The 12925-nt window shown below is 42.8% G+C and overlaps 1 protein-coding gene and 2 non-coding genes across 3 annotated transcripts; all 3 read left to right on the top strand.

The window, feature by feature from the left end:
• Window positions 1-656: 656 nt before the first annotated feature.
• On the top strand, window positions 657-2495 carry LOC123406918. Its single transcript, XM_045099936.1, has 4 exons — window positions 657-1074; window positions 1132-1237; window positions 1380-1606; window positions 1909-2495. The coding sequence occupies exons 1-4, from the start codon at window positions 697-699 to the stop codon at window positions 2485-2487; spliced, it is 1290 nt and encodes a 429-aa protein (XP_044955871.1). The 5' UTR covers window positions 657-696; the 3' UTR covers window positions 2488-2495.
• A 7100-nt stretch (window positions 2496-9595) lies between these two features.
• LOC123414517 lies at window positions 9596-9740 on the top strand. The gene has a single exon (XR_006614454.1). It is a non-coding gene; the product is annotated as a small nucleolar RNA F1/F2/snoR5a (small nucleolar RNA).
• Window positions 9741-10058: 318 nt separating this feature from the next.
• Window positions 10059-10153, top strand: LOC123414396. Its single transcript, XR_006614370.1, has one exon. It is a non-coding gene; the product is annotated as a small nucleolar RNA Z103 (small nucleolar RNA).
• Window positions 10154-12925: the final 2772 nt, after the last annotated feature.

Below are 12925 nucleotides of genomic sequence, written 5' to 3'. Positions count from 1 at the left end.
TATGAAGGTGATAAAAGAGTTCATCGTAAAGGGTTACGTCGATGCAAGCTTGGACACCAATCCGAATGTCTCTGAGTAGCAAATCAGATTCGTAATGTGGAGCAGTCATTTGGAATAGTTCCAAGTGGAGCATGGTAGTAACATCTACAAGATGACATAGAGATTTGTAAAACACACACGGATCTGCAAGGTTCAGACCTGTTGACTAAAACCTCTCTCACAAGCAAAATAGCCCGTGCGTTGCAATGAGAAAAAATACTACACATTTTTAAATTTTTTATAATTTTTTTGATTTATTAAAATAATAAGTTAACTAACTAATGTAGTTAGTCCTATTCTATTTTGTTGAAAAATCAACCCGTGCATTATTAATTCCACCATAATGAAAAATTAAAGCGCGGGTTGAATAATAAAAATTACAGAGCTTTTTTATAAAAATAGCGTGGTGGGTTTTCCGACGGAAGCAATAGCCGCTTTATTATTAGGTATATAGATTATTATTATATTATATATATATATATATATATATATATATATAAGGTATAGATATAGATATAGAGGTATAGATATAAACGGGCCGGGAACGCAACTCGACCGGCTGACCCATCCACCATTCCTTACCACCCCTGATCTAGCGTTTGTTTCTTTTCCGCGGATGCGTGGAAGACGATCGATCTCGTGGGAGGCGCTCTGGAGATGCAGATGGATCAATCGGGTGGCGGGGATGCAGATGGATCGATCTCGTGTGCGGCGCCGACGACCGTGTCAAGGGCCCCCGGTTTCACCCGGGTTTCTCCCTTGCCTACTGTGAATGGCGAACAAGTGCCTGTTGCTCCTGCCGCCGCCGCCGCCGTCGCCGCCGCCAAGGGGAAGAAGAAATCCAGGGCGAAGAAGGCTGCGCATCCGCGGATGCACTTGGACAAGGCTGAATCCGTTGCGTACAAAGCTAATATGATGGCGAGGGAGGCTGCCATGGTAGCCAAGGCCAAGGCCGAGGAGGCCCAAGAAGCTGCCAGGATAGCCAAGACCAAGGCCGAGGAGGCTGAAGAAGCTGCCCAGGCCGCCGAGGCGGCGGCGGCGGAGGCCGCCAAGGCGAACGAAGCAGAAGACGAGGCGAGTCAGCTCTTCGAGAAGGAGACGGAGTGGGCGCAGTGCGAGGAAGAATTGCTCGCCTCCAGGTTCCGCGCCCGCTGGAACGAACAGTACGCCCGCCACGGCGCCACCTTCCAGGAAACTAGTAAAGCACCTCCTCTTCCTTGCAATTACTTCCATTTTTCTGCAATCAATCGAATGAAACCACCAATTTTACATCGCCAATCCATACTGTCATTGCTTACATGCAACAACTAACTAGACCATTGTTGATTGATGTGATGCAGCATCTATCCCGCCTATGCGTTACACTTACCCTACTCCGGAGGAGCAGTGCTACATCGAGACTGCAGAAACTCTGCAGATCGTTTCTCTCAAAATCGTGTCCATCAATGACACTTTACACTGGCCACTGGAAGTGTTTGGTATGGTTGCCGTGCGTGATATCTTGGATCACAAGCGCAACATTATCTTCCAGCGACAGAGGAATAACTGCCAAATCATCAATGCCAATGTTCGTATATTAAATCTTTCTTCATGATGCAGAGGCAGGGGGTATTCCTCCTTTTCTAAAAAGAAAAAATAGTCCTTCATTCCTTTTCTTTCTTTCTTTCTTTCTTTAATTTGACCTTCTCTAACATCTTGGATATATCTGTGCTGCACATTGTGCATTTGCCAATGTCAGATTTAGTGATTCATTAAGCTTCTTCTACCATATATAAGATAGAGTAGATTGTCTGCATTCATTCCACTCGATGCGGTCTTACTGTCGATGAACATCACTCCGTTATTTACTTGAATAATTGTTTGGTGCAGGATCCATACCTAGCATTGACAGGTCCAAGCCGTGCCGTTGCTGTGTCGATGGAACCTTCGCACATTGAGATTTCACTGAAAGTGAAGGGGGCCACTAAATCTGATGATAAAGACCTAAGCGAGCTAGTTTTGAATTTTAGATCTGGATGTGTGCTTGGAGGCATTTACCCTAGCAGGCTTAGCACGCTGGAATTTAAATACGATCACATTCCATGCGCTGTGGAGGCCACGATAAGCATAAAAGTCACTGGTGGGTCTTGGCCAGATGGTTTTCGAGGTGTGTTTACTGCTTGTGACACTGTAGATGATGATCTGAAAGTCAAGTTACTTGGTTTTGAAGATGGTGGATTGCCTGTTGGTGCTGATGGCATGATCAAGCTCTCACGCAGTGTGGTTTCCGCTGGCTTTGATGAGATGCTCAAAGTTTCTGCCATGGTATATCCTATTAACGGCGATAAAGTTGCTGATAGTAGCGAGGTAGCCTTAAAACCTGAGATGGCCGGTATAAGCCCCCGTGTGCTGAAGGTCGGCTCATGTAGTATGGAAGTTAGTGTTGGCTGGTCCCTTTTCTGTCGTTGATCCTGACCTCGGAAGTCTGATGCTAACAGGAGCTCCAATCTCATTTGATTGTAGACTATATATATGGGTGATTGTAGACGCACTATCATAATTACTACTCCCTCCGTTCCAAAATAACCTTTTCAACTTTATACTAGTTTTAGAATAAATTTATATTAAGATTGAGACACTTATTTTGAGATGGAGGGAGTACTTGATATTTTTATGCTTCATACAACATGATATGATGGAAAATTGAATGACTTATCTGAGTAGTTCTGGTATACGAAATTGGTACAATTACAGTTATTGTCAAAAAAAATTCCTGCAAGTGCAGTAAGCTGGCTAAGAGCTCCCGGGAGTCATATTCTCCGCAACCTCTGTGGCCCGTATTGAAAGCAATCTAGCTTTTTGCTGCTAGGAGCGCCTCCTTCTGTCGCCATACACCGGAGGCTCTCCTCCGCTGGTGACATTTGTCGTCGGTGATGAGCGGGTCGCCGGATCCAGGTGCGTGGGTCGTTTAAGGCTTTAGTAGCTTATAGGTTTTGGGTTGTTAATAGTCTTGGCTTTGGTGGCGGCCATGAGAACACTAAATAACGATTCTTTAGATCCTATCCCAACAAGTCGATTGGTCCTATGGTTGGGGATGAATTTAAAAACCAGTATGTTCAAGCAAGGATTGCGTGCTGGCGGCGAGATCCTCGTGGTGGACCTATAGGAATAGAGAGGGATTGATGGAATTGTGATGTATTGCTTGAGCCTACATGATCAACTTGGAGTACAAGGCAAGGTAGAAATAAAGCCTAGTCTATTATAGACTTCCTAATAAATCATGATACTCAACATCCCCCCGCAGTCACAACGGTAGGGACGTATACGGTAAGACCAAAGAAGAATTCGAAGGTAAGCCGATGGACATCCCCTACGGTCGTCGATGCATCTTTGTGTCGTTGTAGAGGTTGCCGAGAGCATTGGGTGAAAAGAAGGAATTCCTTATTGATATGAGTAGTCTATCATCCCTAATAAGCCAGCTATCACAGTGGTCGCGGTAGCCGAGAGCATAGGATGATGTAGCCGTGGTCTAGGTAGTCATGCAAGGGATGCCATGGTTGGTGTCGAGGTAATCGCGTTTGTCTTATGGGTGTTTGGGGTAGCGTATGAACTCCAGTCTGGATCTTGTAATACAGAGGATATGTCCTTGGTACAGAGCACAAGTTTCCATTGGACAAAAGACTTACTTGCTACATTGATCTGATTTATATATGTGTCTTATGCATGATCTAATCGATGAGAAAACCAGATAGAACGTTAAGCATTGTCCTTCTCATTTAAATAGCAAGATGAGTGGTTCTACTGATGCGACTGTGACACATGACCTTCTAAGCATAGTCTACAGATGAGAAGCTGTTTTTTTAGCTAGTCAAGTCTTTGCTTCAGTTTTTCTCCGATTTTTCCAGTGCTACGGCCTATACCCTACTCACTTGTCTATTATCCCTTTGGTACACTTGCATCTAGCCCTGAAATCAGTCCATGCTTGGAAAAATTACAAAATATCTATACATCTCTCCTCCAGATCGGCATCGTTCTTAGTCTCTCAGATCATGTGCCGGACACCGCATTGTGGTCGTACTGACGAAAATCTGATTATCGAATTTGTACCGAATCAAAAGACGTGGATAATCTAACTTACACAACATCAGTAGGAGGATACTGCAAATACTAGAATGATAAAACTCCTAAGATTGAAAAATATTGCTTTGCGAGTAACATTTCATCTAATTGGGTTGATGATCCTCCCTCTTTATTTTTTAGACTCGTGAATGATTTAGGTGTTTGGCATTAATCAATAAAGTAAGACAAGATGGCGTTCCCCACAAAACTGAAAAAATAATGTTTCATGGAGGTGGAAAGATTTCAATAATCAACATCAATCCATGTAAAACACACATGTTTTTCCTGGTTATCTATGTAAACTACTACGCTTCGCGCAACACTGTCGGGACTGAACTCAAAACATAATCACACTAGTATTATGAAAAATCAATTCACCATTCACGACACCCAAGCATTACTATCACGGTTCATGCTCTTGTTGATCACTTGGCATACATAGTTGCTATCGGTGAAATATTGTGTGGGATTGTTGGACCATTATTTTCAAAAGTAGTTTTATCATATATCTTTGTGGAAGATTTTCATTGAGATGTAAATGGCCAAAAGTTGACGACCTAGAAGTAGATTGCCATCAATAGCAGAGCAGCAGGTGACTTGAAACGAAATCTCCAAACACTACAAGAAATATGCTCATACATGACGTTTTTTAAGATGTCGTTGATGAATTCGTCATAATTCTATGACGATTTCATCCAAGATCGTCGTAAACCGTTTGAGGGGAACAAATCTACATATAAATTACGACGATGTGAGTCAAAAACGTTGTAACCGCATAAGATGAGATCGTCATAACTTTTATGACGATTATAAAAAAGTCGTAACATGTTCTAACTATGTTGACATGTCACTCGTGGGTCCATTCTATCCCACCTCATCCTAGTTTGTGAAGCAACCTACTATTCTATGATTCCAAAAATTCTCAAAAAAATTTCATAAATACTTTGGATCATATATTCCTCAAATATGTGAAAAATCCTTCCTTCCATAGTTCAAAAATAATTCTACAATATTTATTTTCCTATTCTGTTCAGAATAGCGTGAAGGAAGTGCTATTTCTATTTCTTTGATTACCCTTATATTTTTTGGGCACTCTTTCCTATCCAAATCATTGCCTCATGAAAACTTTCATAACGATTTGCCTAGTAAATCTTTCTCAGAATTTTCCAAAATTTGTGTTCAGCTAATAGCTTTGTGAAGGAAGTACTAGATAGGAATATGCTGATGAGTTGAATTTTTTCCACATCTTCTATGTGCCGAAAACATAGTTCTCAACAAACTTTTAGCCCCATCTAGCAATCCATGTGAGCTCATTATTCAATCTTTGTTTCTGCTAATATTTTCATTTTGTGAAGCAAGTACATTTTATATTGCTTTATAGTCGATGAAATTTTACCACGGGATGAAACTGACCATATAACCTCACTCCACCAAATTTTAGCTCATTTAATTCAGCCAGTTTCCCTCAATATTTTTAGCACTTAGAAACTAGTATTTTAAATCGTAGATGTTTCCAACCAATGATAAATCTTCTCATGGATTACCCCCACTATATCCAATCTGAGCCGTCCACAGTCGATGGAGGGCTCGGTGGAGGTCGACGTGATATCCTCAATTGTTGCTACAGTAACCTATGTAATTAAGCTATAGTGATTCCACACTGATGTTGCCACGTCACCGTGATTTCTATTGTTGATCTTGCGTTAGTTCAAACAGTTCAAAGTTTAATTTAAAAATAAAATCAAGCGATAAAAGTTTTTAAATGTCAAAATAAAAATGTTCGGATGTGTCCGATATTACCTAGGAGAATTTTCCTTTAAGAATTATTAATTTTAAGAGATTTCATTGCACTAAAATAAAATAAAACTAAAGCTTTTAAAAAATGAAATAAAAACAGAAACAAATAATAAAAAGGCGGAAAGAAAACCCCCTTGGCCCAAATGGCCCGACCCCAGCCAGCCCACCTAACCTCCATCTAACCTTAAATGGACCCACAACCTCACTCCCACTCCACCCCACGTTGCCAGCCCATCCACGAGGGGAAAGCCGCCTCGTCCCATGTCCCCATCGCCCCCTCGCTCTCTCTCCCATGGCGCCCCTTCTCCCCCATCCCTGTCGCCCGTCGCCCTGCCCCACTCCGCACCGCCGTCTCCCCTCTCGCCCCAGCCACCGAACCGCGCCGCCGTCGGAAACCCTAGCCATTCCCTCCTTCCCGCCGAAACACCGTCTCTCCCCACCATTCCCCCCTTCCTGCTGAAACCCTAGCCTCATCTCGCCACCACACGCCTCCTCCACAAGAGCCTTCTCGGAGCCCGCGGATGGTAAGCGACCATCTCCCCCATCTCCCTCCTCTCGCCGCTGCCGCAGGGTTAAGCCGCCGCCTCCGGATCTGACGTTTCCGTCGGTTGATTTGCTTTTCCCAGGACGACTCGGAGAAAAACGCACCGTCGACCCCCGGCTCGCTGGGTTTCAGCACCGACCGGCTGACGCCCAACACCACCACCAGCCAAACCCCTTCCCTTCCGTGAGCAGCACAGGAGAGGTTGTGGGAGAGGAGTTCCGGCTGCCATACCACGGGAAGCCACCGTTCCTGGCCGGAAGCCCGCCGGAGATCGGTGAATACGAGGGCGATCTACCGCTCGTGATTGCGGGAACCTCCGCCCCGCCCGCTGCGACCAAGAAGAAGAAGCGTACATGCATGCATGGAGGCCTCTCCATCCATCCTCCATATGATTTGATTTCTTGTGAGGAACTGCATGAATGATTTGGACTATTTCAACTTCGACTCAACTGCTATATCTTCGTTCATGGAGGTTTTTAGTTGCTGAATTCTGTGTCTTTTGCATGAAATCTGTGTTTCCTGGTCGATCTTGTGACTGCAATTATTGATTTGGCGAAGTCAATAGTGGCAGTTGCTGTTCATCAGTCAGTCAAAGTCTCCTGACACTGAAAACTAGGACGGGAATGACAAGACATATAGTGTAGTAGGTTTAGTAACAAGATTGCTTGTACGAATTCTTAGTGAGCTGGCTATAGTGTAGTAGGTTTAGTAACAAGAGAAATCACTTAATTAAATTTCTTAGATAGTGGCCTCGAAATTATCTACTAAAAACCTCCTACTAGCTGGAACCAGGAAGTCGATCCCCTGACTGAGTGCAAGAGAAATGCTTGCGGTATATGCCAAGTTTCTATAATTTTGCGGAGAGTTGTAGTAGTAGTAGTATTTTGAAGTGTTGAATGCATTTGAACCATCCTTCATATGACCTATATATTATTGTTCTTCGAGCTAGATCTTTACACGTTAAATTCGCGTGGTTTTCGTTTTTTTAACAGATGGTTTAACTTGTTGAATTGCTTCTCGCCTCCGGATCTGACGTTTCCGTCGGTTGATTTGCTTTCCCCAGGACGACTCAGAGAACAACGCGCCGTCGACCCCCGGCTCGCCGGGTTTCAGCACCGACCGGCTGCCGCCCAACACCACCACCAGCCACGGCACCACCGACCCATCCTCCTACTCGAACAACGATGGCGAGGCGGAGGTCGACCCCAATGTGCTCCCCGAGGACGACAGCGCCACCGTTATCCGTGACGAGGAGGAAGACGACGGGGAAGACCTCTTCAACGATGACTACCTCAAGTAAGCGGGACAGTCCCAACTAGAGATTTTCCGGATCTGTTCTTACTTGGGATAGCGTTTAGATAGATGTTTCTAGTACTTCACAAGTTTAGCCCGTTGGATCTGCTAATAAACTGGTTATTCAGCGACTTCGGGGGTTCGAGATTCTAGGAATTCCGGCCTAGATTTACTTCATAAATAGGCAGATTTGTGCCACTCGGATACAAGGGAATTTACAACACTTCGCCGGATTGTGCCTTTTGTGTTACCATGAATGTTTTGTTAGTCGTGGACTTTCTAATGTAGAAATGTCTGCCAACTTGCTTCCCCTAACTGAATATGAATATTAAAACATGTTGTTTGTGATCGGTATTTTGTTGGGTATATTTCAGTTTACCAAATTCAGTGTCCTATGTGAACTAGTACCTGATATGTCCTGTTACTTTTGATGAATTAGTTGTCTGAAAGGATTTGTTGATTAGTTTTCTGCTGTCCAGATGAATAGTATTGTTCAGTCATCTACACAAATTAACTCTTCCTTTCTGTTGTCCTGCAGTTTTGCTAATGTGTTTTTTACTTTCTGGATTGGCTAGTGTTTTGGAAACTGTGACTGTTCAGTAATGTGTTTTTTACTTTCTGGATTGGCTAGTCCTGACACTAAATTCAGGTTTATTTTTTGTCTTAGAAGCACCTCATGTGTTTGTGTAGTTGTACAGTCTAGTGTTGTCTGCTCTTTACTTATGTCTTATTGGTAGAGTAGGGCATTTTTACTTATTTGCATGTAATCGAAATCAATAAAGAATGTCGATATTTTTTGCTTAACTCTATTTGAAGTTGCTAGTGATTACGACAGAAATGCCATGGGATGTATGAAAAAACAGCTGCTTCTGCAAAATAGAATCATATTATTTAATCTTGTATGTCATTTATTCTTTAGACTACAATCCATAGCATGTATTGTCAAGTTAGTTTTTCTTAGTTTCATCATAGGCAAAATATGCAACGAGTTTAGGACTCTAGGTTGCATTTTCCCTTCCTAAGAACTGAGAGTGAACATGCCACAAATATGTGAAATAATTTTACTAGGACTAACTACTTTTTTTTTCTCTTATATTGTTTCTATATTATGCACTTATGCCTAGTGAAAACTGAAAACAGTCAATAACCAGTGAGAGTATCTTACTATATCATCTCCAATAATAATTACTATAGTACTTGATGCTGCCTTCTTTTTTGACATGCTATGTTTTTCTTCCCTCAACACATTGGACTGGGATTAATTACTTCTATTTTTAATCAGTAGAGGGAAGAAGAAAAGGTTATCGAGATCAGATATTACAGAGAATAAACAAGAACACCTAGATTCCCCGAAGAACATTGCTCTGGGCGTTGGGACTATCGGTCCAAATGTCATGTAAGCTCCTATAAGTTGTATACCTCACATACTTGGAATAGCTTAATATCCGAGGGTGTATGTTTTCTCTTATATTGTTTCCATATTATGCACTTATGCTTAGTGAAAACTGACAACAGTCAATAACCAGTGAGAGTACCTTACTATATCATGTCCAATAATAATCACTATAGTATTTGATGATGCCTTCTTTTTTGACACGCTGAGTGTTCCCCTTCATCTTTTGGTATACTCTGCTAAATTGTTATCAGCTTTAAGGTTGAGTACTGGGGTCCGCTTCTTGGTAGTGTAATTCAGCGTTTTACGTTGCCTAGAGATACTCTGGGTTAAGATTCTAGCACGAACCATTCTTTGAGATGGTTTTTGCATTCAACTTGTCCATACATATCTTAGCACTGAACTGAATTTTGTTTGGATAGTGGTATTTGGGATGCCATGTGGTATCTGATGCTTGGTCTGCTTTCGTGGCCTTGTTTCTTATTAGATTGGCAGACATCAAGAAGGAAACAGGTTTTCGCGACACTGGCTGCTCTCATAGAAGGAGCTTCCTGTTACTATACCCCGTTTACACATATCAACTATATTGTTCTTTCTGCAGCTGGTTTCTGTGGTCGATTCATCAGTGATGATCAACACTTATTAGGTGTCTCATGATACTGTATATTATTAAACTGTGCATATTCGGCATCTGAAGTCATGTTTTTGTATCTCTACTTATTCTGAATGTCTAGTAAGCAACACATTCTGTCATGGATGCTGTATAGTTGTCTTGTCTTAAATAAATAGAAACTCCTACACCATTTTTTGTTTGTTGTGAGAAGTGATGATATCATATCCATACCACGTTTCTGCACTTACTGTGATGATCAATTGCTTTTTTCCTTGGATTATATGGACCCGAGGATACTGTCCCCAAATTATCGACTATGACTATACAATGCGCAAATGTAATCCCATCAGGATTCCAAGCCAGAAATCTGATCCATCTTTTATGTTTTACTATTGTCTTCTGGTTAATATTTTGAGTGCTAATCAGGTTTCCTTTCTCCAATCTGGCTAAAGAATTACCCCAGTTGACACCAGAAATCAACTCAACATCAAAGCTCTATCTAAAACAATAATGCTCTTTGGTAGTCCCTTTTTCATGTTGTCATTTGATTCGATCTAAAACTTCTGAAGGTAAGAAATTAGAGTCTCTGGTGCACTTATTGATAGCATAATTTAGTGATGTATGTTGCCCAAAGGATATTTTGGGCTAATATTCTTACACCCTGGTTTGCACTTGGTTATCACAGTAACGTGGAGTAGCTTGTTTTGTATTATCTTACATGTCTGCTAATTATTGTGTCATTGAGTCCTACTTGTGTCGGTGTTTAAATTCCTCTAGTAAAGCGAAAACACCATAAAGATATTGAGTTTGCTTGTTTGCATTTCCTTTGTCCAGAATTTCCTGGAACAATCTTAGATAGTTTGAAGTTTAATTTTCAGTTTCTCTGACCTGTTTGTTGGAAATATGCCCTAGAGGCAATAATAAATTAGTTATTATTATATTTCTTAGTTCATGATAATCGTTTATTATCCATGCTATAATTGTATTGATTGGAAACACAATACTTGTGTGGATACATAGACAAAACACTGTCCCTAGTAAGCCTCTAGTTGACTAGCTCGTTGTTCAAAGATGGTCAAGGTTTCCTGGCCATAGGCAAGTGTTGTCACTTGATGACGGGATCACATCATTAGGAGAATCATGTGATGGACTAGACCCAAACTAATAGACGTAGCATGTTGATCGTGTTATTTTGTTGCTACTGTTTTCTGCGTGTCAAGTATTTATTCCTATGACCATGAGATCATATAACTCACTGACACCGGAGGAATGCTTTGTGTGTATCAAACGTCGCAACGTAACTGGGTGACTATAAAGATGCTCTACAAGTATCTCCGAAGGTGTTAGTTGAGTTAGTATGGATCGAGACTGGGATTTGTCACTCCGTATGACGAGGAGGTATCTCGGGGCCCACTCGGTAATACAACATCACACACAAGCCTTGCAAGCAATGTAACTTAGTGTAAGTTGCGGGATCTTGTATTACGGAACGAGTAAAGAGACTTGCCGGTAAACGAGATTGAAATAGGTATACGGATACTGACGATCGAATCTCGGGCGAGTAACATACCGAAGGACAAAGGGAATGACATACGGGATTATACGAATCCTTGGCACTGAGGTTCAAACGATAAGATCTTCGTAGAATATGTAGGATCCAATATGGGCATCCAGGTCCCGCTGTTGGATATTGACCGAGGAGTCTCTCGGGTCATGTCTACATAGTTCTCGAACCCGCAGGGTCTGCACACTTAAGGTTCGACGTTGTTTTATGCGTATTTGAGTTATATGGTTGGTTACCGAATGTTGTTCGGAGTCCCGGATGAGATCACGGACGTCACGAGGGTTTCCGGAATGGTCCGGAAACGAAGATTGATATATAGGATGACCTCATTTGGTTACCGGAAGGTTTTCGTGCATTACCGGAAAAGTTTCGGGCTCATCGGTAGTGTACCGGGAGTGCCGGGAGGGGTGCCGGGGACCATCGGGAGGGGTGTCACGCCCCAAGGGGTCTCATGGGCTATGGGAAGAGATAAACCAGCCCCTAGTGGGCTGGAATAAGTTCCCACTAAAGCCCATAAGGTTTGAGAAGGAAAAAACACAAGGTGGAAAGAGTTTCCAAGTGGGAAGGTGGAATCCTACTCCAAGTAGGATTGGAGTAGGACTCCTCCACCTCCAATTTCGGCCAAACCTTTAGGTTTTGAGGCTGCCTCCTCCCCTCCCTCCCACCTATATATACGGAGGTTTTAGAGCTGATTTGAGACGACTTTTCTCACGGCTGCCCGACCACATACCTCCATAGTTTTTCCTCTAGATCGCGTTTCTGCGGAGCTCGGGCGGAGCCCTGCTGAGACAAGATCATCACCAACCTCCGGAGCGCCGTCACGCTGCCGGAGAACTCTTCTACCTCTCCGTCTCTCTTGCTGGATCAAGAAGGTCGAGATCATCGTCGAGCTGTACGTGTGCTGAACGCGGAGGTGCCGTCCGTTCGGTACTAGATTGTGGGACTGATCGCGGGATTGTTCGCGGGGCGGATCGAGGGACGTGAGGACGTTCCACTACATCAACCGCGTTCACTAACGCTTCTGCTGTACGATCTACAAGGGTACGTAGATCACTCATCCCCTCTCGTAGATGGACATCACCATGATAGGTCTTCGTGCGTGTAGGAAAATTTTTGTTTCCCATGCGACGTTCCCCAACAGTGGCATCATGAGCTAGGTTCATGCGTAGATGTCTTCTCGAGTAGAACACAAAAGGTTTTGTGGGCGGTGATGTGCGTTTTGCTGCCCTCCTTAGTCTTTTCTTGATTCCGCGGTATTGTTGGATTGAAGCGGCTTGGACCGACATTACTCGTACGCTTACGAGAGACTGGTTTCATCGTTACGAGTAACCCCCTTTGCTCAAAGATGACTGGCAAGTGTCGGTTTCTCCAACTTTAGTTGAATCGGATTTGACCGAGGAGGTCCTTGGATGAGGTTAAATAGCAACTCATATATCTCCGTTGTGGTGTTTGCGTAAGTAAGATGCGATCCTACTAGATACCCTTGGTCACCACGTAAAACATGCAACAACAAAATTAGAGGACGTCTAACTTGTTTTTGCAGGGTATGATTGTGATATGATGTGGCCAATGATGTGATGTGAT

The sequence above is a fragment of the Hordeum vulgare genome, chromosome 7H (assembly GCF_904849725.1).
Source record: "Hordeum vulgare subsp. vulgare chromosome 7H, MorexV3_pseudomolecules_assembly, whole genome shotgun sequence".
In the NCBI taxonomy this organism is placed as follows: domain Eukaryota; kingdom Viridiplantae; phylum Streptophyta; class Magnoliopsida; order Poales; family Poaceae; genus Hordeum; species Hordeum vulgare.
The sequence above is the reverse complement of the archived record's forward strand: the minus strand, read 5'-3'. Positions and strand labels throughout refer to the sequence as shown.

Coding starts and splice junctions, on each gene's coding strand:
- LOC123406918 (XM_045099936.1), top strand. CDS start 697: ATGCAGATGGATCAATCGGGTGGCGGGGATGCAGATGGATCGATCTCG. Junction 1,075..1,131: donor CCCAGGCCGCCGAGGCGGCG/GCGGCGGAGGCC, acceptor CAGCTCTTCGAG/AAGGAGACGGAGTGGGCGCA. Junction 1,238..1,379: donor CGCCACCTTCCAGGAAACTA/GTAAAGCACCTC, acceptor GATGTGATGCAG/CATCTATCCCGCCTATGCGT.